General features: G+C 48.1%; 1 protein-coding gene across 4 annotated transcripts in view; it reads right to left on the bottom strand.

The window, feature by feature from the left end:
* Positions 1–27,661, bottom strand: part of DIAPH3 (diaphanous related formin 3) — an 801,864-nt gene that overhangs the window by 488,592 nt on the left and 285,611 nt on the right. For all 4 annotated transcript variants that reach the window (XM_073663944.1, XM_073663945.1, XM_073663943.1 and 1 more), the window contains 3 exons: positions 5,294–5,363; positions 3,069–3,205; positions 2,282–2,387 (listed from right to left, as the gene is read on the bottom strand). In XM_073663944.1, coding sequence (XP_073520045.1) covers positions 2,282–2,387; positions 3,069–3,205; positions 5,294–5,363 — 313 coding nt within the window. The remainder of the gene's footprint in view (positions 1–2,281; positions 2,388–3,068; positions 3,206–5,293; positions 5,364–27,661) is intronic.

Genomic DNA, 27,661 nt, shown 5'->3' on the forward strand with positions numbered 1-27,661 from the left:
ATAATAAGACTGCTGGCTAAAGCGACCTTTCACTTCTAGGATTTTAAGAAGTATTTCGGGGGTCTGACACCTGACACTCCACCAACCATTAATCCCAGAGCCATTAGCAACCAGCTATAATCAGTTGCGGAGCTGACAGCACAGCTCTGTCAGATGTGTAGTGGCCGCTGCTGAGAGCCACAGATCAGTTCCCATCATTAGAAGTAATCAGAATAGGAGCTGATCTGCAGTATGCAGCAGCAGCCACTACACATTCATCAGAGCTGGTTGCTGGCGGAGCTGATAACAGCTTCTCTGTGGGGGTACAGAGTATCAGACCCTCACTATCTGGTACCACTGGCCTAGCCTATGAATAAATCACCAGTACCACAATAGTGAACCAAACCTTTGTAAATCATTTGACATTGCATTGTGACATATCAGAAGCTTTGATTAGTAGTGGTCCTAGTGTTGGGACACTTACCGATTGTTGAAGTGAACTTCGCTCTCCACTCAGGTGCATGGTTAGTAGTGTATGGACTCCATCTTTTAAGACCCTGCACACATCTAACCCAACTATCAAGGTGCAGATGAGCAGAACCAAAGGGGTGCAGCACTGGGCTGAGTACTTCTGCTCTTTTGTTTTCGTGATCAATGAAATTCTCAGCACCAAGACCCTCAACCGAACTGAAATGTCTGACGTCACTATAGCATCACTAAAGTCTTACAAAAAAAAAGACAGCTATAGTAAACCTAAAAGTAGCCATTTTTGTTACATATCAAAGGATGTTAAGAACGCAAATCTAGGAGCGGATCTAGAATGGATCACAGGATATGTACAGGTGCATCACACTAAATTAGAATATCATCAAAAAGTTAATTTATTTCAGTTCTTCAATACAAAAAGTGAAACTCATATATTATATAGAGTCATTACAAACAGAGTGATCTATTTCAAGTGTTTATTTCTGTTAATGTTGATGATTGTGGCTTACAGCCAATGAAAACACAAAAGTCATTATCTCAGTAAATTAAAATAATTAACAAAAAACACCTGCAAAGGCTTCCTAATCATTTAAAACGGTTCCTTAGTCTGTTTAAGTAGGCTCCACAATCATGGGGAAGACTGCTGACTTGACAGATGTCCAGAAGGCAGTCATTGACACACTCCACAAGGTCCCAGAGTTCCAATTTTCATTTGGAAATCAAGGTCCCAGAGTCTGGAGGAAGAGTGGAGAGGCCACAATCCAAGCTGCTTGAGGTCTAGGGGGAAGTTTCCACAATCAGTGATGGTTTGGGGAGCCATGTCATCTGCTGGTGTATGTCCACTGTGTTTTATCAAGACCAAAGTCAACGCAGCCGTCTACCAGGAAATTTTAGAGCACTTCATGCTTCCCTCTGCCGACAAGCTTTTTGGAGATGGAAATTTCATTCTCCAGCAGGACTTGGCACCTGTCCACACTGCAAAAAGTACCAATACCTGGTTTAACCCTAGAACGCATACCTAGGGCCTCGCAGGCCCGCCCTGTTAATTGTTTTCTATTTTCTGCAAGATTACTTTAGTTAGAATTTTGAAACTCTAGGTATTCCTCAGGTATATAGTTGTTTGTCATTTTTGTTTGAGTTATTCCATGTTATTTGCAGACGGGCCTAAAAGGCCCCAGGTATGTGAAAGTGTAGATTTTTATGGTCATGCGTTCTAGGGTTAAAAACATCAGTATCACTGTGCTTGATTGGCCAGCAAACTCACCTGACTTTAACCCCATAGAGAATCTATAGGGTATTGTCAAGAGGAAGATGAGAGACACCAGACCCAACAATGCAGAAGAACTGAAGGCTGCTATCAAAGCAACCTGGGCTTCCATAACACCTCAGCAGTGCCACAGGCTGATCACCTCCATGCCACGCCGCATTGAGGCAGCAATTGATGCAAAAGGAGCCCCGACCAAGTATTGAGGGCATTTACTGAACATACATTTCAGATTTTAAAAACATTTTTCAAGCTGTTGTTATAAAGTATTCTAATTTACTGAGATAATGACTTTTGTGTTTTCATTGGCTGTAAGCCATAATCATCAACATTAACAGAAATAAACACTTGAAATAGATCACTCTGTTTGTAATGACTCTATATAATATATGAGTTTCACTTTTTGTATTGAAGAACTGAAATAAATTAACTTTTTGATGATATTCTAATTTTGCGAGATGCACGTGTATATGTGAATCCTGCAGAAAACAAGTGTAGAGAAGGCCAGACCAAGCAGTTCACAGCACACATACAACACGGGGGATTACAGACCTGCAGCTGGACGGTGTGGTGTTGTAGACCTCCCACAATTGGGCTAAACCTGGCGATGCCCTTTCCTTCTGCAGCCGTGGTGATTGCTTCCAAGACTTTTTCAAGACTAAAAGGCGACAGGATACATCATTGTGAGAGATAAAAATGTCATCGTAACAAATAACCAACACAAAAATTCAAAATCAATTTATAACACTAAAAAAGTATAAACTTAGCAGATTGCTGCAAGGACACGGCAAAGTTTATGATGACAGCGATGTTTGTTATCGTCTTGTTTCAGTATTCTTCATAAATTCACCAAATCTAATTAAATCACTTCAAGCAGATGGCTAGGAACAAAGAACATAAGAAATCCCAATTCACTCCTGAACAGAAGTGAGAAAAAATATTTATTGCATGTTAACAGTGTACTTCTGTCCTGTAAGAGATACACTCCTAAACAAGACGTAATTAATTCACTTTCAGAGGTAAGACCTGACCACGTGATTGCGGAATATCTCCCAGATGAGGTAAAGCAATTACAGTCTAATTTTTATTGATGAGAACACATTAACTTGGAACTATTAACAAAATGAAAAAAAAAAAAAATTCTTGAAAATAATAATCCTATTTACAGCAAATATCTTGAACGCAAACCAACGCGGTGCCTCATCAATAAGCGTTCTAATGAAATGCGCCACAAGACATGTCTGTGAATAAATATTTCGATATGACAAAACCCTTTCCCCAGCGCAGCTGTCTGAGGGGACGTCATCACAGCTCATTGACCAAGAAGCCCGGTACTTACATGCTCTCCTCGCCAACAATGCAGATCGCAGACAACAACTTCACCACATCCGTCATCATATTAGCCTGCTTGGGATCCATGGCTTTGGCCAATAACGAAAGACTCCTTTCTTCTCCCATGATTCTTTCCAATCCATACTGCAATGAAAAGTAGGAGTAATGAAGCAAAATGGTAGGTTAGGCATGTTTATGTTATGATTTTATGGCAAGGCACATAGCTCAGGGTTACACCACAATATTAGGATTCGGCTTGTTCTCCGCACATTGACACTCCTGGATACCTACGGTGCAGAAGACTGCGGCAGCTCCTGCATTCTGAGGTACTGTCCCGTACCTTGGATTCTCCGGTGTCATTACCCATTTAAAGAGGTTTTTATTTTTTAATTACTGATCAGCCTTTATTATTACTAGGACTCGCTCACACTCACTGGGAGCCAGCGAAAACTCGGACAAGTGCTATCTGATGTTTCATCAAATCAACTCGCTCCAATGTTATACTATGGAGCCGTGCAGACTAACATTTTTCTTTGTCATGCCAAGTAGGCTTGAGAAAAATTTGCTGCATGCTGCGATTGACAACGCGCACCCATACAAGTCTAAGGATGCGAGCAAAACATCGGACTGCACTCTGATGTCATCCGAATCCAGTCTGATATACGCCGACTCACACAATGGAGAAGATTGAAAAATTAAGTTCTCCATCTTCTCCGCGCCTTTGATCCGATTTTCTCATGCAAGAGGATCGGATCCAAGTGACACTCCACTCACGCTCACAGGAGAGCTGAGGGTCATTTGCACACAGCATCTGATTCTCTCACTATATGCTAGTGAGTGAGCCCTTAACCTTACTATGCTTCCTTTTATCACTAACACCATGCTGAGAGTGCTGGCTTGTCTGCCCAGTTCATTAAGTCTTCTTATGAGCTCATCTGAACTGCAGGTTTATCAAAAATCCGTACTGAAAAGATGAGCTTCTCGGCTCTCCTTCCCCATACGCAGACATTATTCCCTTCTGAGCATGGGGAACCGGGAGCACACACTCTGAAGCTGGATCTTCGTTAGAACCCCAATACAAATCAACTACTAAACAGAAAGAATTAGGCAGACAAGCAGTCTCAGCATAGCTTTAATGATAGAAGGAAGCAAAATAAAGTAATGAAGTATATTACAAAAAATTCAGAACTTAACAAAAGTCAATGATTACATTAAAAAAAAATGCAGTTACTCTTTAAATAATTTTTCCATTTAAATAATAAATTTAATAAAGACTGCACAACTTTAAACCTTTTTTGGAGGGTTTCTTTTGTCAATTTAAGCATTATTTTTCTCATGTACTGTACCTGCCAACTCCCAATGAGAAAACATTTAAGGCCCAATAAACATTCGATTAAGGAACCTATTGAGATCGGCCAAGAGTGAAATGTGTATGGGGGATGGAGTGGTCTCCTGACTCATTTATTTGTAAAGTGCTGCAGAATATGTTGGCGCCATATAAATATAATTACAGTATTATTAGTTACTAGGGAAGAGACGGATCAGCACGTTAGAACTTCAACAGATGATCCTTTCGTTCTGCACAGAAATATGGCTCATTTAGAAAGGAGTGAGGCTTAAAAGGAATTTCACGTGCCAAGATCTGGCTTAAAATATTTACTAAAGCAATGAATAGGTCATGCAAAATTAGATGAAAATATCTAAAAATTTGTTAAATGCTGGCATGAGCCACTATGATAAATTGGATGCATTTTAAGACTGACCAGCCTAACATTATACTGACTATAAGACAGGATTACTCAGTCTGATCCAGTGTGCCAGACGTAGGCTCAAACAGTACAAAACACTGGAAAAAGTCCACCACAGGTATTATGTTTTAGACACTTTTTACGCCTCTTTAGACATTGGACCATTTTGAAATGTGCCGCAAAAGGGAGGCTGGACTAAAATGGCTTATTAAATGGACCAAATTTATAAATGCCATCCGGGTGCAAAGTACTCGTGTAAATGATGCCAGTCAGGAGGTGGCATAAAGAAAAAAAGAGAAGTGTGTAGCACGTCTAGTAAGATGAACCAAATTTATCATTCAGAGTGGACCAAGTGGATTCGTTTATGCCAATCTGGTCTTATTTTTTCTTTTTAATTCAGGACTGTATTAATAAATCTGCCCTACTCTCTTCAAAACAATTCATAAATCATACAATTATATGACTATTACAGCGCAAAAATTACCTTGTTGTTCATGAACGCCTTCAGGCACTGTATGACTTTGTGTTGGATTCGCTTCTCTATTTTTTCATGCCTAAATTAAATTTGAGAGATGAGAACACAATTAAAAAAATATATAGAACGGATAGGGGAACCTTTGTGAGCCAGAAAATAATTACCCTAATAAATATTTGTCAAGGATTATTAAAATTTTATGGCCTAGAACAGAAGCATTCTTTAAACAAGTACGAATGTTTGTTCTTGTGCAGAAGATGACATTCATTACCTTAATAATAAACCAGGACAAGTTAGGCAATTCAATATTATAGGCATCATTTTACTAAATAATAATATCAGAACGTAGAAGCACAGCACCAATCTACCGGCTAGATCAGCTGCAGAAATCACAACAGAGATCTCCTCCATGCTTTTATATAGGATATCCCAGCCCTCCTGCAAATTATGAGATTATGGGAATACTTAAATACAGAGGTATCAAAGTCAAGGCAGGGCCGAATCCAGCCCGCCACGTCATTTTATGAAACCCGCAAGATCAGGACACAGAAGGACCGTAGAAGCCATCCCACCAGCCTCAAGGTGTACCACAATCGGGATAGTCCTAACCTCTGGTATTAAAACCTTACCATGTATCAAAGTGACAGCAATGTGAATAAGAGCCGAGCAGGACCGGGTCCCAAATGTATACCTGCAAACGATTCAGTCTTGGGTTTAACAGGAACCTGTCCGGTCCCCCATACCCTCCAACCCAGCAGCATTCACATATGAATGACTAAATTCCCAGCCTAACCAGCCCTGTACAATGTTATTAAGTTAAATGAGTCGTCGTGTCATGAGCAGTGCGCCTCTGAAGCCGGGAAGCATACACGTGCGCGAGATGTGCAGGAGCTGGCTTTGACGCCGCTCGTGCAAGTTATGTTATCACACCCATAGGGGCATGATAACATGGAAAGAGGGCCGACTAGTGTGGTGAAAACAACACCACATCAACTAGTCAAAGCCCTCATTAGTTTAGGAAAAGAGGACCTTATAAATGCTTCTTTTGAACATTGATTTAACTGAATAAAATTATACAGGGCTGGTTAGGCAGAGAAATGAGTCATACATAGGTGAATGGTGCTGGGCTGGAGGGCATGGGGGACCTGACAGGTTCCCTTTAATGGCCAGTGTAAATATGCTCCTATTTTTTTCGGTTACATTTCAACACATGCAGGACCTGGGAAATGGTACGGAATCTCAAAGAGGACCTATCATGAAGTCAAAATGGTTAGTTTTCCTCTTAATTTATTCCCGCTGCTCTCCTCTCCAGAGTACTTCATTTTATTCATTTTTTTTTGTTGGGGGTGGTGGGTGGCCTTTAAATCCGCTATAAGGTTCCAGAGTTATGGGCCTTTTTATTTAGTACTAATTTTTATGGTCTTTACCAAGTTGACGTGACTCAGAGGGTAAAAAATGCAGAGCAGCCTACAGAGAAATGGGTGAGCGCCCAACCCTTCTCTGTCGAGCGCCCAACCCTTCTCTGGCGAGCGCTCAACCCTTCTCTGGCGAGCGCCCAACCCTTGGTAATGAACATAAAAATTAGCACTACATATAAAAGATCTAATCTCTGGAACCATTTGATACACTGAATATTAAGGGGAGCAGCCGGAATAAAATAAGAGCAAAACCGTTCACTTCTCACCTGGTGATAGATACTCTAATATCAGTGACTGACACCTAGTCACTTCCTCCTTTACTCTAATGAGGCCTTGCCCCAGGAGTGAACTGGCTGCTGCAGAACATCTTTTCACAGTAAAGTGGAAGAGCTTTAAATTCGTCCACATCCCTAATTCTTACAGGAGGCTGAAAGTGGGAAGGTAAGAATAAGCAGCATCTGCTGCAGCTGCCACAACACAGGAGCACAAGGTAAGGAGGTGATGACAGCTTGCACAGCACACTGAAGCCTACAGACCAGAGATGGCCCAGAGCTGGTGCCAGTTATAGAACAGTATGGAACATTAGCGACAAATATCAGGAAGCATGGACAGATTAATGAATATTTTGGGGATATTATCCAATTAAATGACAGCTTTACAGAAAGACAAACTCCATCCAGCGATATTATTACATTGCACGTTCACTGCTGCTTGCCTTCACAAGTCCGCCAGTGAGGAGGCAGAAACCTCAAAGCTTTCTTTACAAAACTCCGCTATTTACCCTGAAAGATTTTTAAATGCTTGCTTACAAAAAAAAACCTAGGTGTTTTTGAGTGTGTATATATAAATGTGTAGTCCTATAGAGGTCTTGGACAAAAAAGGGTTATGCATAGTGTTCCGATCTCAGTCTGATTTATACGGCCGTCTGACAGCGGCCTTAAAGTAACATCTGTATGCAGCATTTTTCACTAAAACTAAAGGGTCAATAAAAATGTGAGTTTTCAGCAAAACAGAGGGAATGAAATTATTATTGTTATTTTAGCCCCATTAATGGAGCTGTACATGAGAAAAGGGGTTACAAACCTATAATACAGATATAAAATATACTAAACATACAGACACGGACATAGTGGGAGAGGACCCTGCCTTCACGGGTTCACAATCTACAGGATTATCAACCCAGAAAGGGCAATTTTCCAAAAATTGTGCAACACTTGGCATTTTGGCGCTGGCAGCATCAATTTTCTAAAAGTGGACTGTTCTTAGCAAAATGGGATGGTCAACCGCTGAGTGTCAAATTTACAATATAGCGCGCAAAAAAACTGGATTAAGTTGCACAAGGGATCTGCGGACAGATTTCAGTGTCTGAAGCATGGGGGTTTTGGATTCCTGACCAGTGTTTAAAACCAGTGTGGCGCCCTGCTGCGCATAGGTGCCACAGAACCCAGTAGGGTGCATGGATGGACTTCTCCACAAGAGGCCCTCATTACATTCACACACCTCCACCCTACCACCTCAGACCAGCAGAGGGAGCCCGTTAGGGATATATATATAGGGAGGGTGGAGCCAGGCAGTTAGTTAGTCAGAAGTTAGTGCAGTGTTAAGAGGAGAGCGTGCTGACACTGAGAGCAGCGAAGACGGAGCTCGCCTGCTGCTGCCGTAGTGAGGGCCCTGAGTGTGGCCGACGGCAAGGAGGAAAGGAGAGAGAAGTTGAGGGGGCAGAGGAGCGTACCAGGCTCACCCCGAAATATACACTGGACACCGGGTCCGCGCCTACAGGGACCCTTTACACCCAGTAGGGACCACCGGATACCTGAAGGACTACAAGTCCCAGGCCGACCAACGCTGACCATTGTACCAGGGCTAGGAGTCACGGAGGCCCCAGCGTCCAGGGAGAGTGATCTCCAGGAGAAAGCCCTACCACCAGGTCAGCAGGTGCAAAAGAGAAAGAGACAGTAATAAAGCCAGGCCTAGCTCCAGGCAGGTCAGAAGCTTAGCAAGTGAAAGCAACGGATCAGGAGGCCCTATACCCGCTCACTGGGGAGAGTCCAGAAGTGCACCCTGCGTACCGAGTACCCTGGACCATCCCTGCATCAAGACCAGTAAAGGTACAGAAGCGAACCCACGTGTGAGTGTCCATCATTTCATTCTGAACCGCCCTGGCCGTCTCTCCCCTGTACCATCATCCATAACCCCACGCTGCTCTGAGGCCCGCTCCACCTGTGGGGAGCCGTTCCATCACAAGCTGCCCTACCATCTGCCTCAGAGGACTGCTCCGCAGCGGCGGCCCCCTTTAGCATTCCACAGGTGGCGTCACGAACTTTCCAAATCCCCAAAAAATAATCCCCCTTTTGGCTGACCGCCCTGGGCCACGGACCGGGTCAGCCGCCGTGATACCCCCCACGAGCATCCAGAGGCCCGGCTGCCGAGTACACCACGGCCCTGGGGACGAGTCACCAGCTTTAGGGCCACAATGGGATGCGATCTACTAGTGTGACATCTGTAAATGTGCTGCAACATGGCGCTATGTCAGAGAGGTACCTAACAGCCAGGAAAATAGGAGAGCCCCAAACACAAATAAATAGATAAGGCTTTCAAAGGTGCTAAAAGCGCATCAAATCCTGATTATTAAGGCAGAGAAAATAGAACGCTGACCAAATCTAACTGCTAAGTCGACTTAAACACTATACAGAAAGTGAAATCTAGGCAGCAAAAAACATGAAATTCACTCATTGAGCTGAGAAGCTTATTTTCCATTCTTCTATCGGATAAATCTCGGTTGTAAGACATCCCACACAGGATTCAACCAATTGAGAGGTTTAAGGAATATATCTGAGAATTAGGGGATTATTCAAGTATATTGCAATTTTCAGCCAAATTCAATGAAATTGGCCACTAAGGGACTCATTTAATAAGGCTGAGAAGAAGAAAATTATAATAAAGTCGAATTGCCTTGATTAGATTTTCTGAAGAGTGAATTTAAAACAATTGGTAATGCTTCGAAACGGTCCAGGGCACATAACTGACATGACGAAATCTTGGCAGGGTGTTACAAATCCATTCTCCAGAAATACTGAAGAGAAGAACATGTGGACTAAATAGCTGTACTTATATTGTACTCTCCTATGTACTGCAGCTTGGGGAAGATAAGTGCATTGTGACACTCAGAAGAAGTTTAAGGTTATGTTTAGAAAGAAAAAAAGCCATGGAACATGCGGCCATACAGGGAAACTAAGAACCGGGGCGTGAGTGGTGCGCACTGGGAACCATTATATAGGAACAGATAGAAGCTGGGTGAGGAGTGGTGCGCACTGGGAACCATTATATACGAACAGATAGGAGCTGGGTGAGGAGTGGTGCGCACTGGGAACCATTATATAGGAACAGATAGGAAGCTGGGTGAGGAGTGGTGCACACTGGGAACCATTATATAGGAACAGATAGGAGCTGGGTGAGGAGTGGTGCGCACTGGGAACCATTATATAGGAACAGATAGGAGCTGGGGTGAGGAGTGGTGCGCACTGGGAACCATTATATAGGAACAGATAGGAGCTGGGTGAGGAGTGGTGCGCACTGGGAACCATTATATAGGAACAGATAGAAGCTGGGTGAGGAGTGGTGCGCACTGGGAACCATTATATACGAACAGATAGGAGCTGGGTGAGGAGTGGTGCGCACTGGGAACCATTATATAGGAACAGATAGGAAGCTGGGTGAGGAGTGGTGCACACTGGGAACCATTATATAGGAACAGATAGGAGCTGGGTGAGGAGTGGTGCGCACTGGGAACCATTATATAGGAACAGATAGGAGCTGGGGTGAGGAGTGGTGCGCACTGGGAACCATTATATAGGAACAGATAGGAGCTGGGTGAGGAGTGGTGCGCACTGGGAACCATTATATAGGAACAGATAGGAGCTGGGGTGAGGAGTGGTGCGCACTGGGAACCATTATATAGGAACAGATAGAAGCTGGGGTGAGGAGTGGTGTGCACTGGGAACCATTATATAGGAACAGATAGGAGCTGGGGTGAGGAGTGGTGTGCACTGGGAACCATTATATAGGAACAGATAGGAGCTGGGGTGAGGAGTGGTGCACACTGGGAACCATTATATAGGAACACATAGGAAGCTGGGTGAGGAGTGGTGCGCACTGGGAACCATTATATAGGAACAGATAGAAGCTGGGTGAGGAGTGGTGCGCACTGGGAACCATTATATACGAACAGATAGGAAGCTGGGTGAGGAGTGGTGCGCACTGGGAACCATTATATATGAACAGATAGGAGCTGGGGTGAGGAGTGGTGCACACTGGGAACCATTATATAGGAACAGATAGGAAGCTGGGTGAGGAGTGGTGTGCACTGGGAACCATTATATACGAACAGATAGGAAGCTGGGTGAGGAGTGGTGCGCACTGGGAACCATTATATATGAACAGATAGGAGCTGGGGTGAGGAGTGGTGCACACTGGGAACCATTATATAGGAACAGATAGGAAGCTGGGTGAGGAGTGGTGCGCACTGGGAACCATTATATAGGAAAAGATAGGAAGCTGGGTGAGGAGTGGTGCACACTGGGAACCATTATATAGGAACAGATAGAAGCTGGGGTGAGGAGTGGTGCACACTGGGAACCATTATATAGGAACAGATAGGAAGCTGGGTGAGGAGTGGTGTGCACTGGGAACCATTATATAGGAACAGATAGGAGCTGGGGTGAGGAGTGGTGCACACTGGGAACCATTATATAGGAACAGATAGGAGCTGGAGTGAGGAGTGGTGCGCACTGGGAACCATTATATAGGAACAGATAGGAGCTGGGGTGAGGAGTGGTGCGCACTGGGAACCATTATATAGGAACAGATAGGAGCTGGGGTGAGGAGTGGTGCGCACTGGGAACCATTATATAGGAACAGATAGGAGCTGGGGTGAGGAGTGGTGCACACTGGGAACCATTATATAGGAACAGATAGGAGCTGGAGTGAGGAGTGGTGCGCACTGGGAACCATTATATAGGAACAGATAGGAAGCTGGGTGAGGAGTGGTGTGCACTGGGAACCATTATATAGGAACAGATAGGAGCTGGGGTGAGGAGTGGTGCACACTGGGAACCATTATATAGGAACAGATAGGAGCTGGAGTGAGGAGTGGTGCGCACTGGGAACCATTATATAGGAACAGTTAGGAAGCTGGGTGAGGAGTGGTGTGCACTGGGAACCATTATATAGGAACAGATAGGAGCTGGGGTGAGGAGTGGTGCGCACTGGGAACCATTATATAGGAACAGATAGGAGCTGGGGTGAGGAGTGGTGCACACTGGGAACCATTATATAGGAACAGATAGGAGCTGGAGTGAGGAGTGGTGCGCACTGGGAACCATTATATATGAACAGATAGGAGCTGGGGTGAGGAGTGGTGCACACTGGGAACCATTATATAGGAACAGATAGGAGCTGGGGTGAGGAGTGGTGCACACTGGGAACCGTTATATAGGAACAAATAGGAGCTGGGGTGAGGAGTGGTGCGCACTGGGAACCATTATATATGAACAGATAGGAGCTGGAGTGAGGAGTGGTGCACACTGGGAACCATTATATAGGAACAGATAGGAGCTGGAGTGAGGAGTGGTGCACACTGGGAACCATTATATATGAACAGATAGAAGCTGGGTGAGGAGTGGTGCGCACTGGGAACCATTATATATGAACAGATAGAAGCTGGGTGAGGAGTGGTGTGCACTGGGAACCATTATATAGGAACAGATAGAAGCTGGGTGAGGAGTGGTGCACACTGGGAACCATTATATATGAACAGATAGGAAGCTGGGTGAGGAGTGGTGCACACTGGGAACCATTATATAGGAACAGATAGGAGCTGGGTGAGGAGTGGTGCGCACTGGGAACCATTATATAGGAACAGATAGGAGCTGGGGTGAGGAGTGGTGCACACTGGGAACCATTATATATGAACAGATAGGAAGCTGGGTGAGGAGTGGTGCACACTGGGAACCATTATATAGGAACAGATAGAAGCTGGGTGAGGAGTGGTGCGCACTGGGAACCATTATATAGGAACAGATAGGAGCTGGGGTGAGGAGTGGTGCGCACTGGGAACCATTATATAGGAACAGATAGGAGCTGGGGTGAGGAGTGGTGTGCACTGGGAACCATTATATATGAACAGATAGGAGCTGGGGTGAGGAGTGGTGCGCACTGGGAACCATTATATAGGAACAGATAGGAGCTGGGGTGATGAGAGGTGCGCACTGGGAACCATTATATATGAACAGATAGGAGCTGGGGTGAGGAGTGGTGCGCACTGGGAACCATTATATAGGAACAGATAGGAGCTGGGGTGAGGAGTGGTGTGCACTGGGAACCATTATATAGGAACAGATAGGAGCTGGGGTGAGGTGTGGTGCGCACTGGGAACCATTATATAGGAACAGATAGGAGCTGGGGTGAGGAGTGGTGCACACTGGGAACCATTATATACGAACAGATAGGAAGCTGGGGTGAGGAGTGGTGCACACTGGGAACCATTATATAGGAACAGATAGGAGCTGGGGTGAGGAGTGGTGCGCACTGGGAACCATTATATAGGAACAGATAGGAGCTGGGGTGAGGAGTGGTGCGCACTGGGAACCATTATATAGGAACAGATAGGAGCTGGGGTGAGGAGTGGTGTGCAATGGGAACCATTATATAGGAACAGATAGGAGCTGGGGTGAGGAGTGGTGCGCACTGGGAACCATTATATAGGAACAGATAGGAAGCTGGGTGAGGAGTGGTGCGCACTGGGAACCATTATATAGGAACAGATAGGAGCTGGGGTGAGGAGTGGTGCACACTGGGAACCATTATATAGGAACAGCTAGGAGCTGGGGCGAGAAGTGGTGCGCACTGGGAACCATTATATAGGAACAGATAGGAGCTGGGGTGAGGAGTGGTGCGCACTGGGAACCATTATATAGGAACAGATAGGAGCTGGGGTGAGGAGTGGTGTGCACTGGGAACCATTATATATGAACAGATAGGAGCTGGGGTGAGGAGTGGTGCGCACTGGGAACCATTATATAGGAACAGATAGGAGCTGGGGTGATGAGAGGTGCGCACTGGGAACCATTATATAGGAACAGATAGGAGCTGGGGTGATGAGAGGTGCGCACTGGGAACCATTATATATGAACAGATAGGAGCTGGGGTGAGGAGTGGTGCGCACTGGGAACCATTATATAGGAACAGATAGGAGCTGGGGTGAGGAGTGGTGTGCACTGGGAACCATTATATAGGAACAGATAGGAGCTGGGGTGAGGAGTGGTGCGCACTGGGAACCATTATATAGGAAAAGATAGGAGCTGGGGTGAGGAGTGGTGCACACTGGGAACCATTATATACGAACAGATAGGAAGCTGGGGTGAGGAGTGGTGCACACTGGGAACCATTATATAGGAACAGATAGGAGCTGGGGTGAGGAGTGGTGCACACTGGGAACCATTATATAGGAACAGATAGGAGCTGGGGTGAGGAGTGGTGCGCACTGGGAACCATTATATAGGAACAGATAGGAGCTGGGGTGAGGAGTGGTGCGCACTGGGAACCATTATATAGGAACAGATAGGAGCAGGGGTGAGGAGTGGTGTGCACTGGGAACCATTATATAGGAACAGATAGGAGCTGGGGTGAGGAGTGGTGCGCACTGGGAACCATTATATAGGAACAGATAGGAAGCTGGGTGAGGAGTGGTGCGCACTGGGAACCATTATATAGGAACAGATAGGAGCTGGAGTGAGGAGTGGTGCACACTGGGAACCATTATATAGGAACAGCTAGGAGCTGGGGCGAGAAGTGGTGCGCACTGGGAACCATTATATAGGAACAGCTAGGAGCTGGGGCGAGAAGTGGTGCGCACTGGGAACCATTATATAGGAACAGATAGGAAGCTGGGTGAGGAGTGGTGCGCACTGGGAACCATTATATAGGAACAGATAGGAGCTGGGGTGAGGAGTGGTGCGCACTGGGAACCATTATATAGGAACAGATAGGAAGCTGGGTGAGGAGTGGTGTGCACTGGGAACCATTATAAAGGAACAGATATGAGCTGGGTGAGGAGTGGTGTGCACTGGGAACCATTGTATAGGAACAGATAGGAGCTGGGGTGAGGAGTGGTGCACACTGGGAACCATTATATAGGAACAGATAGGAGCTGGGTGAGGAGTGGTGCGCACTGGGAACCATTATATAGGAATAGATAGGAGCTGGGGTGATGAGAGGTGCGCACTGGGAACCATTATATAGGAACAAATAGGAGCTGGGGTGAGGAGTGGTGCGCACTGGGAACCATTATATAGGAACAGATAGGAAGCTGGGTGAGGAGTGGTGTGCACTGGGAACCATTATATAGGAACAGATAGGAGCTGGGGTGAGGAGTGGTGCGCACTGGGAACCATTATATAGGAACAGATAGGAGCTGGGGTGAGGAGTGGTGCGCACTGGGAACCATTATATAGGAACAGATAGGAGCTGGGTGAGGAGTGGTGCGCACTGGGAACCATTATATAGGAACAGATAGGAGCTGGGGTGAGGAGTGGTGCGCACTGGGAACCATTATATAGGAACAGATAGGAGCTGGGGTGAGGAGTGGTGCGCACTGGGAACCATTATATAGGAACAGATAGGAAGCTGGGTGAGGAGTGGTGTGCACTGGGAACCATTATATAGGAACAGATAGGAGCTGGGGTGAGGAGTGGTGCGCACTGGGAACCATTATATAGGAACAGATAGGAGCTGGGGTGAGGAGTGGTATGCACTGGGAACCATTATATAGGAACAGATAGGAGCTGGGGTGAGGAGTGGTGCACACTGGGAACCATTATATAGGAACAGCTAGGAGCTGGGGCGAGAAGTGGTGCGCACTGGGAACCATTATATAGGAACAGATAGGAAGCTGGGTGAGGAGTGGTGCGCACTGGGAACCATTATATAGGAACAGATAGGAGCTGGGGTGAGGAGTGGTGCACACTGGGAACCATTATATACGAATAGATAGGAGCTGGGGTGAGGAGTGGTGTGCACTGGGAACCATTATATAGGAACAGATAGGAGCTGGGGTGAGGAGTGGTGCACACTGGGAACCATTATATAGGAACAGATAGGAGCTGGGGTGAGGAGTGGTGCACACTGGGAACCATTATATACGAATAGATAGGAGCTGGGGTGAGGAGTGGTGTGCACTGGGAACCATTATATAGGAACAGATAGGAGCTGGGGTGAGGAGTGGTGCACACTGGGAACCATTATATACGAATAGATAGGAAGCTGGGGTGAGGAGTGGTGTGCACTGGGAACCATTATATAGGAACAGATAGGAGCTGGGGTGAGGAGTGGTGCGCACTGGGAACCATTATATAGGAACAGATAGGAAGCTGGGTGAGGAGTGGTGCACACTGGGAACCATTATATAGGAACAGATAGGAGCTGGGGTGAGGAGTGGTGCACACTGGGAACCATTATATAGGAACAGATAGGAGCTGGGGTGAGGAGTGGTATGCACTGGGAACCATTATATAGGAACAGATAGGAGCTGGGGTGAGGAGTGGTGCACACTGGGAACCATTATATAGGAACAGATAGGAGCTGGGGTGAGGAGTGGTGTGCACTGGGAACCATTATACAGGAACAGATAGGAGCTGGGGTGAGGAGTGGTGCACACTGGGAACCATTATATACGAACAGAAAGGAAGCTGGGGTGAGGAGTGGTGCGCACTGGGAACCATTATATATGAACAGATTGGAGCTGGGGTGAGGAGTGGTGCGCACTGGGAACCATTATACAGTAAAAGATAGGAGCTGGGGTGAGGAGTGGTGCACACTGGGAACCATTATATATAAACAGATAGGAAGCTGGGGTGAGGAGTGGTGCGCACTGGGAACCATTATATATGAACAGATTGGAGCTGGGGTGAGGAGTGGTGCGCACTGGGAACCATTATATAGGAACAGCTAGGAGCTGGGGAGAGGAGTGGAGCGCACTGGGAACCATTATACAGGAACAGATAGGAGCTGGGGTGAGGAGTGGTGCGCACTGGGAACCATTATATAGGAACAGATAGGAGCTGGGGTGAGGAGTGGTGTGCACTGGGAACCATTATATATGAACAGATAGGAGCTGGGGTGAGGAGTGGTGCACACTGGGAACCATTATATACGAACAGATAGGAAGCTGGGGTGAGGAGTGGTGCGCACTGGGAACCATTATATAGGAACAGATAGGAGGTGGGGTGAGGAGTGGTGCGCACTGGGAACCATTATATAGGAACAGATAGGAGCTGGGGTGAGGAGTGGTGCACACTGGGAACCATTATATAGGAAAAGCTAGGAGCTGGGGCGAGGAGTGGTGCGCACTGGGAACCATTATATAGGAACAGATAGGAGATGGGGTGAGGAGTGGTGCACACTGGGAACCATTATATAGGAACAGCTAGGAGCTGGGGCGAGGAGTGGTGCGCAATGGGAACCATTATATAGGAACAGATAGGAAGCTGGGTGAGGAGTGGTGTGCACTGGGAACCATTATATAGGAACAGATAGGAGCTGGGTGAGGAGTGGTGCGAACTGGGAACCATTATATAGGAACAGATAGGAGCTGGGGTGATGAGAGGTGCGCACTGGGAACCATTATATAGGAACAGATAGGAGCTGGGTGAGGAGTGGTGCGCACTGGGAACCATTATATAGGAACAGATAGGAGCTGGGGTGAGGAGTGGTGCGCACTGGGAACCATTATATAGGAACAGATAGGAGCTGGGGTGAGGAGTGGTGCACACTGGGAACCATTATATAGGAACAGCTAGGAGCTGGGGCGAGGAGTGGTGCGCACTGGGAACCATTATATAGGAACAGATAGGAGATGGGGTGAGGAGTGGTGCACACTGGGAACCATTATATAGGAACAGCTAGGAGCTGGGGCGAGGAGTGGTGCGCACTGGGAACCATAATATAGGAACAGATAGGAAGCTGGGTGAGGAGTGGTGTGCACTGGGAACCATTATATAGGAACAGATAGGAGCTGGGTGAGGAGTGGTGCGAACTGGGAACCATTATATAGGAACAGATAGGAGCTGGGGTGATGAGAGGTGCGCACTGGGAACCATTATATAGGAACAGATAGGAGCTGGGTGAGGAGTGGTGCGCACTGGGAACCATTATATAGGAACAGATAGGAGCTGGGGTGAGGAGTGGTGCGCACTGGGAACCATTATATAGGAACAGATAGGAGCTGGGGTGAGGAGTGGTGCGCACTGGGAACCATTATATAGGAACAGATAGGAGCTGGGGTGAGGAGTGGTGCGCACTGGGAACCATTATATAGGAACAGATAGGAGCTGGGGTGAGGAGTGGTGCGCACTGGGAACCATTATATAGGAACAGATAGGAGCTGGGGTGAGGAGTGGTGCGCACTGGGAACCATTATATAGGAACAGATAGGAGCTGGGGTGAGGAGTGGTGCGCACTGGGAACCATTATATAGGAACAGATAGGAGCTGGGGTGAGGAGTGGTGCGCACTGGGAACCATTATATAGGAACAGATAGGAAGCTGGGTGAGGAGTGGTGTGCACTGGGAACCATTATATAGGAACAGATAGGAGCTGGGGTGAGGAGTGGTGCACACTGGGAACCATTATATAGGAACAGATAGGAGCTGGGGTGAGGAGTGGTGCACACTGGGAACCATTATATAGGAACAGATAGGAAGCTGGGTGAGGAGTGGTGCGCACTGGGAACCATTATATAGGAACAGATAGGAGCTGGGGTGAGGAGTGGTGCACACTGGGAACCATTATATAGGAACAGATAGGAGCTGGGGTGAGGAGTGGTGCACACTGGGAACCATTATATAGGAACAGATAGGAGCTGGGGTGAGGAGTGGTGCACACTGGGAACCATTATATAAGAACAGCTAGGAGCTGGGGCGAGAAGTGGTGCGCACTGGGAACCATTATATAGGAACAGATAGGAAGCTGGGTGAGGAGTGGTGCACACTGGGAACCATTATATAGGAACAGATAGGAGCTGGGGTGAGGAGTGGTGCACACTGGGAACCATTATATACGAATAGATAGGAAGCTGGGGTGAGGAGTGGTGTGCACTGGGAACCATTATATAGGAACAGATAGGAGCTGGGGTGAGGAGTGGTGCGCACTGGGAACCATTATATAGGAACAGATAGGAAGCTGGGTGAGGAGTGGTGCACACTGGGAACCATTATATAGGAACAGATAGGAGCTGGGGTGAGGAGTGGTGCACACTGGGAACCATTATATAGGAACAGATAGGAGCTGGGGTGAGGAGTGGTATGCACTGGGACCCATTATATAGGAACAGATAGGAGCTGGGGTGAGGAGTGGTGTGCACTGGGAACCATTATACAGGAACAGATAGGAGCTGGGGTGAGGAGTGGTGCACACTGGGAACCATTATATACGAACAGAAAGGAAGCTGGGGTGAGGAGTGGTGCGCACTGGGAACCATTATATATGAACAGATTGGAGCTGGGGTGAGGAGTGGTGCGCACTGGGAACTATTATACAGTAAAAGATAGGAGCTGGGGTGAGGAGTGGTGCACACTGGGAACCATTATATACAAACAGATAGGAAGCTGGGGTGAGGAGTGGTGCGCACTGGGAACCATTATATATGAACAGATTGGAGCTGGAGTGAGGAGTGGTGCGCACTGGGAACCATTATATAGGAACAGATAGGAGCTGGGGTGAGGAGTGGTGCGCACTGGGAACCATTATATAGGAACAGATAGGAAGCTGGGGTGAGGAGTGGTGCGCACTGGGAACCATTATATAGGAACAGCTAGGAGCTGGGGAGAGGAGTGGTGCGCACTGGGAACCATTATACAGGAACAGATAGGAGCTGGGGTGAGGAGTGGTGCGCACTGGGAACCATTATATAGGAACAGATAGGAGCTGGGGTGAGGAGTGGTGCGCACTGGGAACCATTATATAGGAACAGATAGGAGCTGGGGTGAGGAGTGGTGCGCACTGGGAACCATTATACAGGAACAGATAGGACCTGGGGTGAGGAGTGGTGCACACTGGGAACCATTATATACGAACAGATAGGAAGCTGGGGTGAGGAGTGGTGCGCACTGGGAACCATTATATAGGAACAGATAGGAGCTGGGGTGAGGAGTGGTGCGCACTGGGAACCATTATATAGGAACAGATAGGAGCTGGGGTGAGGAGTGGTGCGCACTGGGAACCATTATATAGGAACAGATAGGAGCTGGGGTGAGGAGTGGTGCGCACTGGGAACCATTATATAGTTACAGATAGGAGCTGGGGTGAGGAGTGGTGCACACTGGGAACCATTATACAGGAACAGATAGGAGCTGGGGTGAGGAGTGGTGCGCACTGGGAACCATTATATAGGAACAGATAGGAGCTGGGGTGAGGAGTGGTGCACACTGGGAACCATTATATAGGAACAGATAGGAGCTGGGGTGAGGAGTGGTGCGCACTGGGAACCATTATATAGGAACAGATAGGAGCTGGGGTGAGGAGTGGTGCGCACTGGGAACCATTATACAGGAACAGATAGGAGCTGGGGTGAGGAGTGGTGCACACTGGGAACCATTATATATGAACAGATAGGAAGCTGGGTGAGGAGTGGTGTGCACTGGGAACCATTATATAGGAACAGATAGGAGCTGGGGTGAGGAGTGGTGCACACTGGGAACCATTATATACGAACAGATAGGAAGCTGGGGTGAGGAGTGGTGTGCACTGGGAACCATTATATATGAACAGATAGGAGCTGGGGTGAGGAGTGGTGCGCACTGGGAACCATTATATAGGAACAGATAGGAGCTGGGGTGAGGAGTGGTGCGCACTGGGAACCATTATATAGGAACAGATAGGAGCTGGGGTGAGGAGTGGTGCGCACTGGGAACCATTATATAGGAACAGATAGGAGCTGGGGTGAGGAGTGGTGCGCACTGGGAACCATTATATATGAACAGCTAGGAGCTGGGGTGAGGAGTGGTGCGCACTGGGAACCATTATATATGAACAGCTAGGAGCTGGGGTGAGGAGTGGTGCGCACTGGGAACCATTATATAGGAACAGATAGGAAGCTGGGTGAGGAGTGGTGTGCACTGGGAACCATTATATAGGAACAGATAGGAGCTGGGGTGAGGAGTGGTGCACACTGGGAACCATTATATAGGAACAGATAGGAGCTGGGGTGAGGAGTGGTGCAGACTGGGAACCATTATATAGGAACAGATAGGAAGCTGGGTGAGGAGTGGTGCGCACTGGGAACCATTATATAGGAACAGATAGGAGCTGGGGTGAGGAGTGGTGCACATTGGGAACCATTATATAGGAACAGATAGGAGCTGGGGTGAGGAGTGGTGCACACTGGGAACCATTATATAGGAACAGATAGGAGCTGGGGTGAGGAGTGGTGCACACTGGGAACCATTATATAAGAACAGCTAGGAGCTGGGGCGAGAAGTGGTGCGCACTGGGAACCATTATATAGGAACAGATAGGAAGCTGGGTGAGGAGTGGTGCACACTGGGAACCATTATATAGGAACAGATAGGAGCTGGGGTGAGGAGTGGTGCACACTGGGAACCATTATATACGAATAGATAGGAAGCTGGGGTGAGGAGTGGTGTGCACTGGGAACCATTATATAGGAACAGATAGGAGCTGGGGTGAGGAGTGGTGCGCACTGGGAACCATTATATAGGAACAGATAGGAAGCTGGGTGAGGAGTGGTGCACACTGGGAACCATTATATAGGAACAGATAGGAGCTGGGGTGAGGAGTGGTGCACACTGGGAACCATTATATAGGAACAGATAGGAGCTGGGGTGAGGAGTGGTATGCACTGGGACCCATTATATAGGAACAGATAGGAGCTGGGGTGAGGAGTGGTGTGCACTGGGAACCATTATACAGGAACAGATAGGAGCTGGGGTGAGGAGTGGTGCACACTGGGAACCATTATATACGAACAGAAAGGAAGCTGGGGTGAGGAGTGGTGCGCACTGGGAACCATTATATATGAACAGATTGGAGCTGGGGTGAGGAGTGGTGCGCACTGGGAACCATTATACAGTAAAAGATAGGAGCTGGGGTGAGGAGTGGTGCACACTGGGAACCATTATATACAAACAGATAGGAAGCTGGGGTGAGGAGTGGTGCGCACTGGGAACCATTATATATGAACAGATTGGAGCTGGAGTGAGGAGTGGTGCGCACTGGGAACCATTATATAGGAACAGATAGGAGCTGGGGTGAGGAGTGGTGCGCACTGGGAACCATTATATAGGAACAGATAGGAAGCTGGGGTGAGGAGTGGTGCGCACTGGGAACCATTATATAGGAACAGCTAGGAGCTGGGGAGAGGAGTGGTGCGCACTGGGAACCATTATACAGGAACAGATAGGAGCTGGGGTGAGGAGTGGTGCGCACTGGGAACCATTATATAGGAACAGATAGGAGCTGGGGTGAGGAGTGGTGTGCACTGGGAACCATTATATAGGAACAGATAGGAGCTGGGGTGAGGAGTGGTGCGCACTGGGAACCATTATACAGGAACAGATAGGAGCTGGGGTGAGGAGTGGTGCACACTGGGAACCATTATATACGAACAGATAGGAAGCTGGGGTGAGGAGTGGTGCGCACTGGGAACCATTATATAGGAACAGATAGGAGCTGGGGTGAGGAGTGGTGCGCACTGGGAACCATTATATAGGAACAGATAGGAGCTGGGGTGAGGAGTGGTGCGCACTGGGAACCATTATATAGGAACAGATAGGAGCTGGGGTGAGGAGTGGTGCGCACTGGGAACCATTATATAGTTACAGATAGGAGCTGGGGTGAGGAGTGGTGCACACTGGGAACCATTATACAGGAACAGATAGGAGCTGGGGTGAGGAGTGGTGCGCACTGGGAACCATTATATAGGAACAGATAGGAGCTGGGGTGAGGAGTGGTGCACACTGGGAACCATTATATAGGAACAGATAGGAGCTGGGGTGAGGAGTGGTGCGCACTGGGAACCATTATTTAGGAACAGATAGGAGCTGGGGTGAGGAGTGGTGCGCACTGGGAACCATTATACAGGAACAGATAGGAGCTGGGGTGAGGAGTGGTGCACACTGGGAACCATTATATATGAACAGATAGGAAGCTGGGTGAGGAGTGGTGTGCACTGGGAACCATTATAGAGGAACAGATAGGAGCTGGGGTGAGGAGTGGTGCACACTGGGAACCATTATATACGAACAGATAGGAAGCTGGGGTGAGGAGTGGTGTGCACTGGGAACCATTATATATGAACAGATAGGAGCTGGGGTGAGGAGTGGTGCGCACTGGGAACCATTATATAGGAACAGATAGGAGCTGGGGTGAGGAGTGGTGCGCACTGGGAACCATTATATAGGAACAGATAGGAGCTGGGGTGAGGAGTGGTGCGCACTGGGAACCATTATATAGGAACAGATAGGAGCTGGGGTGAGGAGTGGTGCGCACTGGGAACCATTATATATGAACAGCTAGGAGCTGGGGTGAGGAGTGGTGCGCACTGGGAACCATTATATAGGAACAGCTAGGAGCTGGGGCGAGGAGTGGTGCGCACTGGGAACCATTATATAGGAACAGATAGGAGCTGGGGTGAGGAGTGGTGCGCACTGGGAACCATTATATAGGAACAGATAGGAGCAGGGGTGAGGAGTGGTGCGCACTGGGAACCATTATATAGGAACAGATAGGAGCTGGAGTGAGGAGTGGTGCGCACTGGGAACCATTATATAGGAACAGATAGGAGCTGGGGTGATGAGTGGTGCGCACTGGGAACCATTATATAGGAACCGATAGGAGCTGGGGTGAGGAGTGGTGCACACTGAGAACCATTCTATAGGAACCGATAGGAGCTAGGGTGAGGAGTGGTGCACACTGGGAACCATTATATAGGAACCGATAGGAGCTGGGGTGAGGAGTGGTGCGCACTGAGAACTATTATATAGGAACAGATACGAGCTGGGGTGAGGAGTGGTGCGCACTGGGAACCATTATATAGGAACAGATAGGAGCTGGGGTGAGGAGTGGTACACACTGGGAACCATTATATAGGAACAGATAGGAGCTGGGTTGAGGAGTGGTGCGCACTGGGAACCATAATATAGGAACAGAAAGATGCTGGGGTGAGGAGTGGTGCGCACTGGGAACCATTATATAGGAACAGATAGGAGCTGGGGTGAGGAGTGGTGCCCACTGGGAACCATTATAAAGGAACAGATATGAGCTGGGGTGAGGAGTGGTGCGCACTGGGAACCATTATAAAGGAACAGATATGAGCTGGGTGAGGAGTGGTGTGCACTGGGAACCATTGTATAGGAACAGATAGGAGCTGGGTGAGGAGTGGTGCACACTGGGAACCATTATATAGGAACAGATAGGAGCTGGGTGAGGAGTGGTGCGCACTGGGAACCATTATATAGGAACAGATAGGAGCTGGGGTGATGAGAGGTGCGCACTGGGAACCATTATATAGGAACAAATAGGAGCTGGGGTGAGGAGTGGTGCGCACTGGGAACCATTATATAGGAACAGATAGGAAGCTGGGTGAGGAGTGGTGTGCACTGGGAACCATTATATAGGAACAGATAGGAGCTGGGTGAGGAGTGGTGCGCACTGGGAACCATTATATAGGAACAGATAGGAGCTGGGGTGAGGAGTGGTGCGCACTGGGAACCATTATATAGGAACAGATAGGAGCTGGGTGAGGAGTGGTGCGCACTGGGAACCATTATATAGTAACAGATAGGAGCTGGGGTGAGGAGTGGTGCACACTGGGAACCATTATATAGGAACAGATAGGAGCTGGGGTGAGGAGTGGTGCGCACTGGGAACCATTCTATAGGAACAGATAGGAGCTGGGGTGAGGAGTGGTGCGCACTGGGAACCATTATATAGGAACAGATAGGAGCTGGGGTGAGGAGTGGTGCGCACTGGGAACCATTATATAGGAACAGATAGGAGCTGGGGTGAGGAGTGGTGCGCACTGGGAACCATTATATAGGAACAGATAGGAGCTGGGGTGAGGAGTGGTGCGCACTGGGAACCATTATATAGGAACAGATAGGAAGCTGGGTGAGGAGTGGTGTGCACTGGGAACCATTATATAGGAACAGATAGGAAGCTGGGTGAGGAGTGGTGTGCACTGGGAACCATTATATAGGAACAGATAGGAGCTGGGGTGAGGAGTGGTGCACACTGGGAACTATTATATACGAACAGATAGGAAGCTGGGGTGAGGAGTGGTGTGCACTGGGAACCATTATATAGGAACAGATAGGAGCTGGGGTGATGAGTGGTGTGCACTGGGAACCATTATATAGGAACAGATAGGAAGCTGGGTGAGGAGTGGTGCGCACTGGGAACCATTATATAGGAACAGATAGGAGCTGGGGTGAGGAGTGGTGCACACTGGGAACCATTATATACGAACAGATAGGAAGCTGGGGTGAGGAGTGGTGCGCACTGGGAACCATTATATATGAACAGATTGGAGCTGGGGTGAGGAGTGGTGCACACTGGGAACCATTATATAGGAACAGATAGGAGCTGGGTTGAGGAGTGGTGCGCACTGGGAACCATAATATAGGAACAGAAAGATGCTGGGGTGAGGAGTGGTGCGCACTGGGAACCATTATATAGGAACAGATAGGAGCTGGGGTGAGGAGTGGTGCCCACTGGGAACCATTATAAAGGAACAGATATGAGCTGGGGTGAGGAGTGGTGCGCACTGGGAACCATTATAAAGGAACAGATATGAGCTGGGTGAGGAGTGGTGTGCACTGGGAACCATTGTATAGGAACAGATAGGAGCTGGGTGAGGAGTGGTGCACACTGGGAACCATTATATAGGAACAGATAGGAGCTGGGTGAGGAGTGGTGCGCACTGGGAACCATTATACAGGAACAGATAGGAGCTGGGGTGAGGAGTGGTGCGCACTGGGAACCATTATATAGGAACAGATAGGAGCTGGGGTGAGGAGTGGTGCGCACTGGGAACCATTATACAGGAACAGATAGGAGCTGGGGTGAGGAGTGGTGCACACTGGGAACCATTATATATGAACAGATAGGAAGCTGGGGTGAGGAGTGGTGTGCACTGGGAACCATTATATATGAACAGATAGGAGCTGGGGCGAGAAGTGGTGCGCACTGGGAACCATTATATACGAACAGATAGGAAGCTGGGGTGAGGAGTGGTGTGCACTGGGAACCATTATATAGTTACATATAGGAGCTGGGGTGAGGAGTGGTGCACACTGGGAACCATTATACAGGAACAGATAGGAGCTGGGGTGAGGAGTGGTGCGCACTGGGAACCATTATATAGGAACAGATAGGAAGCTGGGGTGAGGAGTGGTGTGCACTGGGAACCATTATATAGTTACAGATAGGAGCTGGGGTGAGGAGTGGTGCACACTGGGAACCATTATATACGAACAGATAGGAAGCTGGGGTGAGGAGTGGTGTGCACTGGGAACCATTATATAGTTACAGATAGGAGCTGGGGTGAGGAGTGGTGCACACTGGGAACCATTATACAGGAACAGATAGGAGCTGGGGTGAGGAGTGGTGCGCACTGGGAACCATTATATAGGAACAGATAGGAGCTGGGGTGAGGAGTGGTGCACACTGGGAACCATTATATAGGAACAGATAGGAGCTGGGGTGAGGAGTGGTGCACACTGGGAACCATTATATAGGAACAGATAGGAAGCTGGGTGAGGAGTGGTGTGCACTGGGAACCATTATATAGGAACAGATAGGAGCTGGGGTGAGGAGTGGTGCACACTGGGAACCATTATATACGAACAGATAGGAAGCTGGGGTGAGGAGTGGTGTGCACTGGGAACCATTATATATGAACAGATAGGAGCTGGGGTGAGGAGTGGTGTGCACTGGGAACCATTATATATGAACAGATAGGAGCTGGGGTGAGGAGTGGTGCGCACTGGGAACCATTATATAGGAACCGATAGGAGCTGGGGTGAGGAGTGGTGTGCACTGGGAACCATTATATATGAACAGATAGGAAGCTGGGGTGAGGAGTGGTGTGCACTGGGAACCATTATATAGGAACCGATAGGAGCTGGGGTGAGGAGTGGTGCGCACTGGGAACCATTATATATGAACAGATAGGAGCTGGGGTGAGGAGTGGTGCGCACTGGGAACCATTATATAGGAACAGATAGGAGCTGGGGTGAGGAGTGGTGCGCACTGGGTACCATTATATAGGAACAGATAGGAGCTGGGGTGAGGAGTGGTGCGCACTGGGAACCATTATATAGGAACAGCTAGGAGCTGGGGTGAGGAGTGGTGCGCACTGGGAACCATTATATATGAACAGCTAGGAGCTGGGGTGAGGAGTGGTGCGCACTGGGAACCATTATATATGAACAGCTAGGAGCTGGGGTGAGGAGTGGTGCGCACTGGGAACCATTATATAGGAACAGCTAGGAGCTGGGGCGAGGAGTGGTGCGCACTGGGAACCATTATATAGGAACAGATAGGAGCTGGGGTGAGGAGTGGTGCGCACTGGGAACCATTATATAGGAACAGATAGGAGCTGGGGTGAGGAGTGGTGTGCACTGGGAACCATTATATAGGAACAGATAGGAGCTGGGGTGAGGAGTGGTGCGCACTGGGAACCATTATATAGGAACAGATAGGAGCTGGGGTGAGGAGTGGTGCCTACTGGGAACCATTGTATAGGAACAGATAGGTGCTGGGGTGAGGAGTGGTGCACACTGGGAACCGTTATATAGGAACAGATAGGAGCTGGGAGAGGAGTGGTGCGCACTGGGAACCATTATAAAGGAACAGATATGAGCTGGGTGAGGAGTGGTGTGCACTG

This window comes from Phyllobates terribilis, unplaced genomic scaffold, assembly GCF_046119375.1.
Source record: "Phyllobates terribilis strain yellow unplaced genomic scaffold, ASM4611937v1 Scaffold_2__4_contigs__length_985480577, whole genome shotgun sequence".
Lineage (NCBI taxonomy): Eukaryota > Metazoa > Chordata > Amphibia > Anura > Dendrobatidae > Phyllobates > Phyllobates terribilis.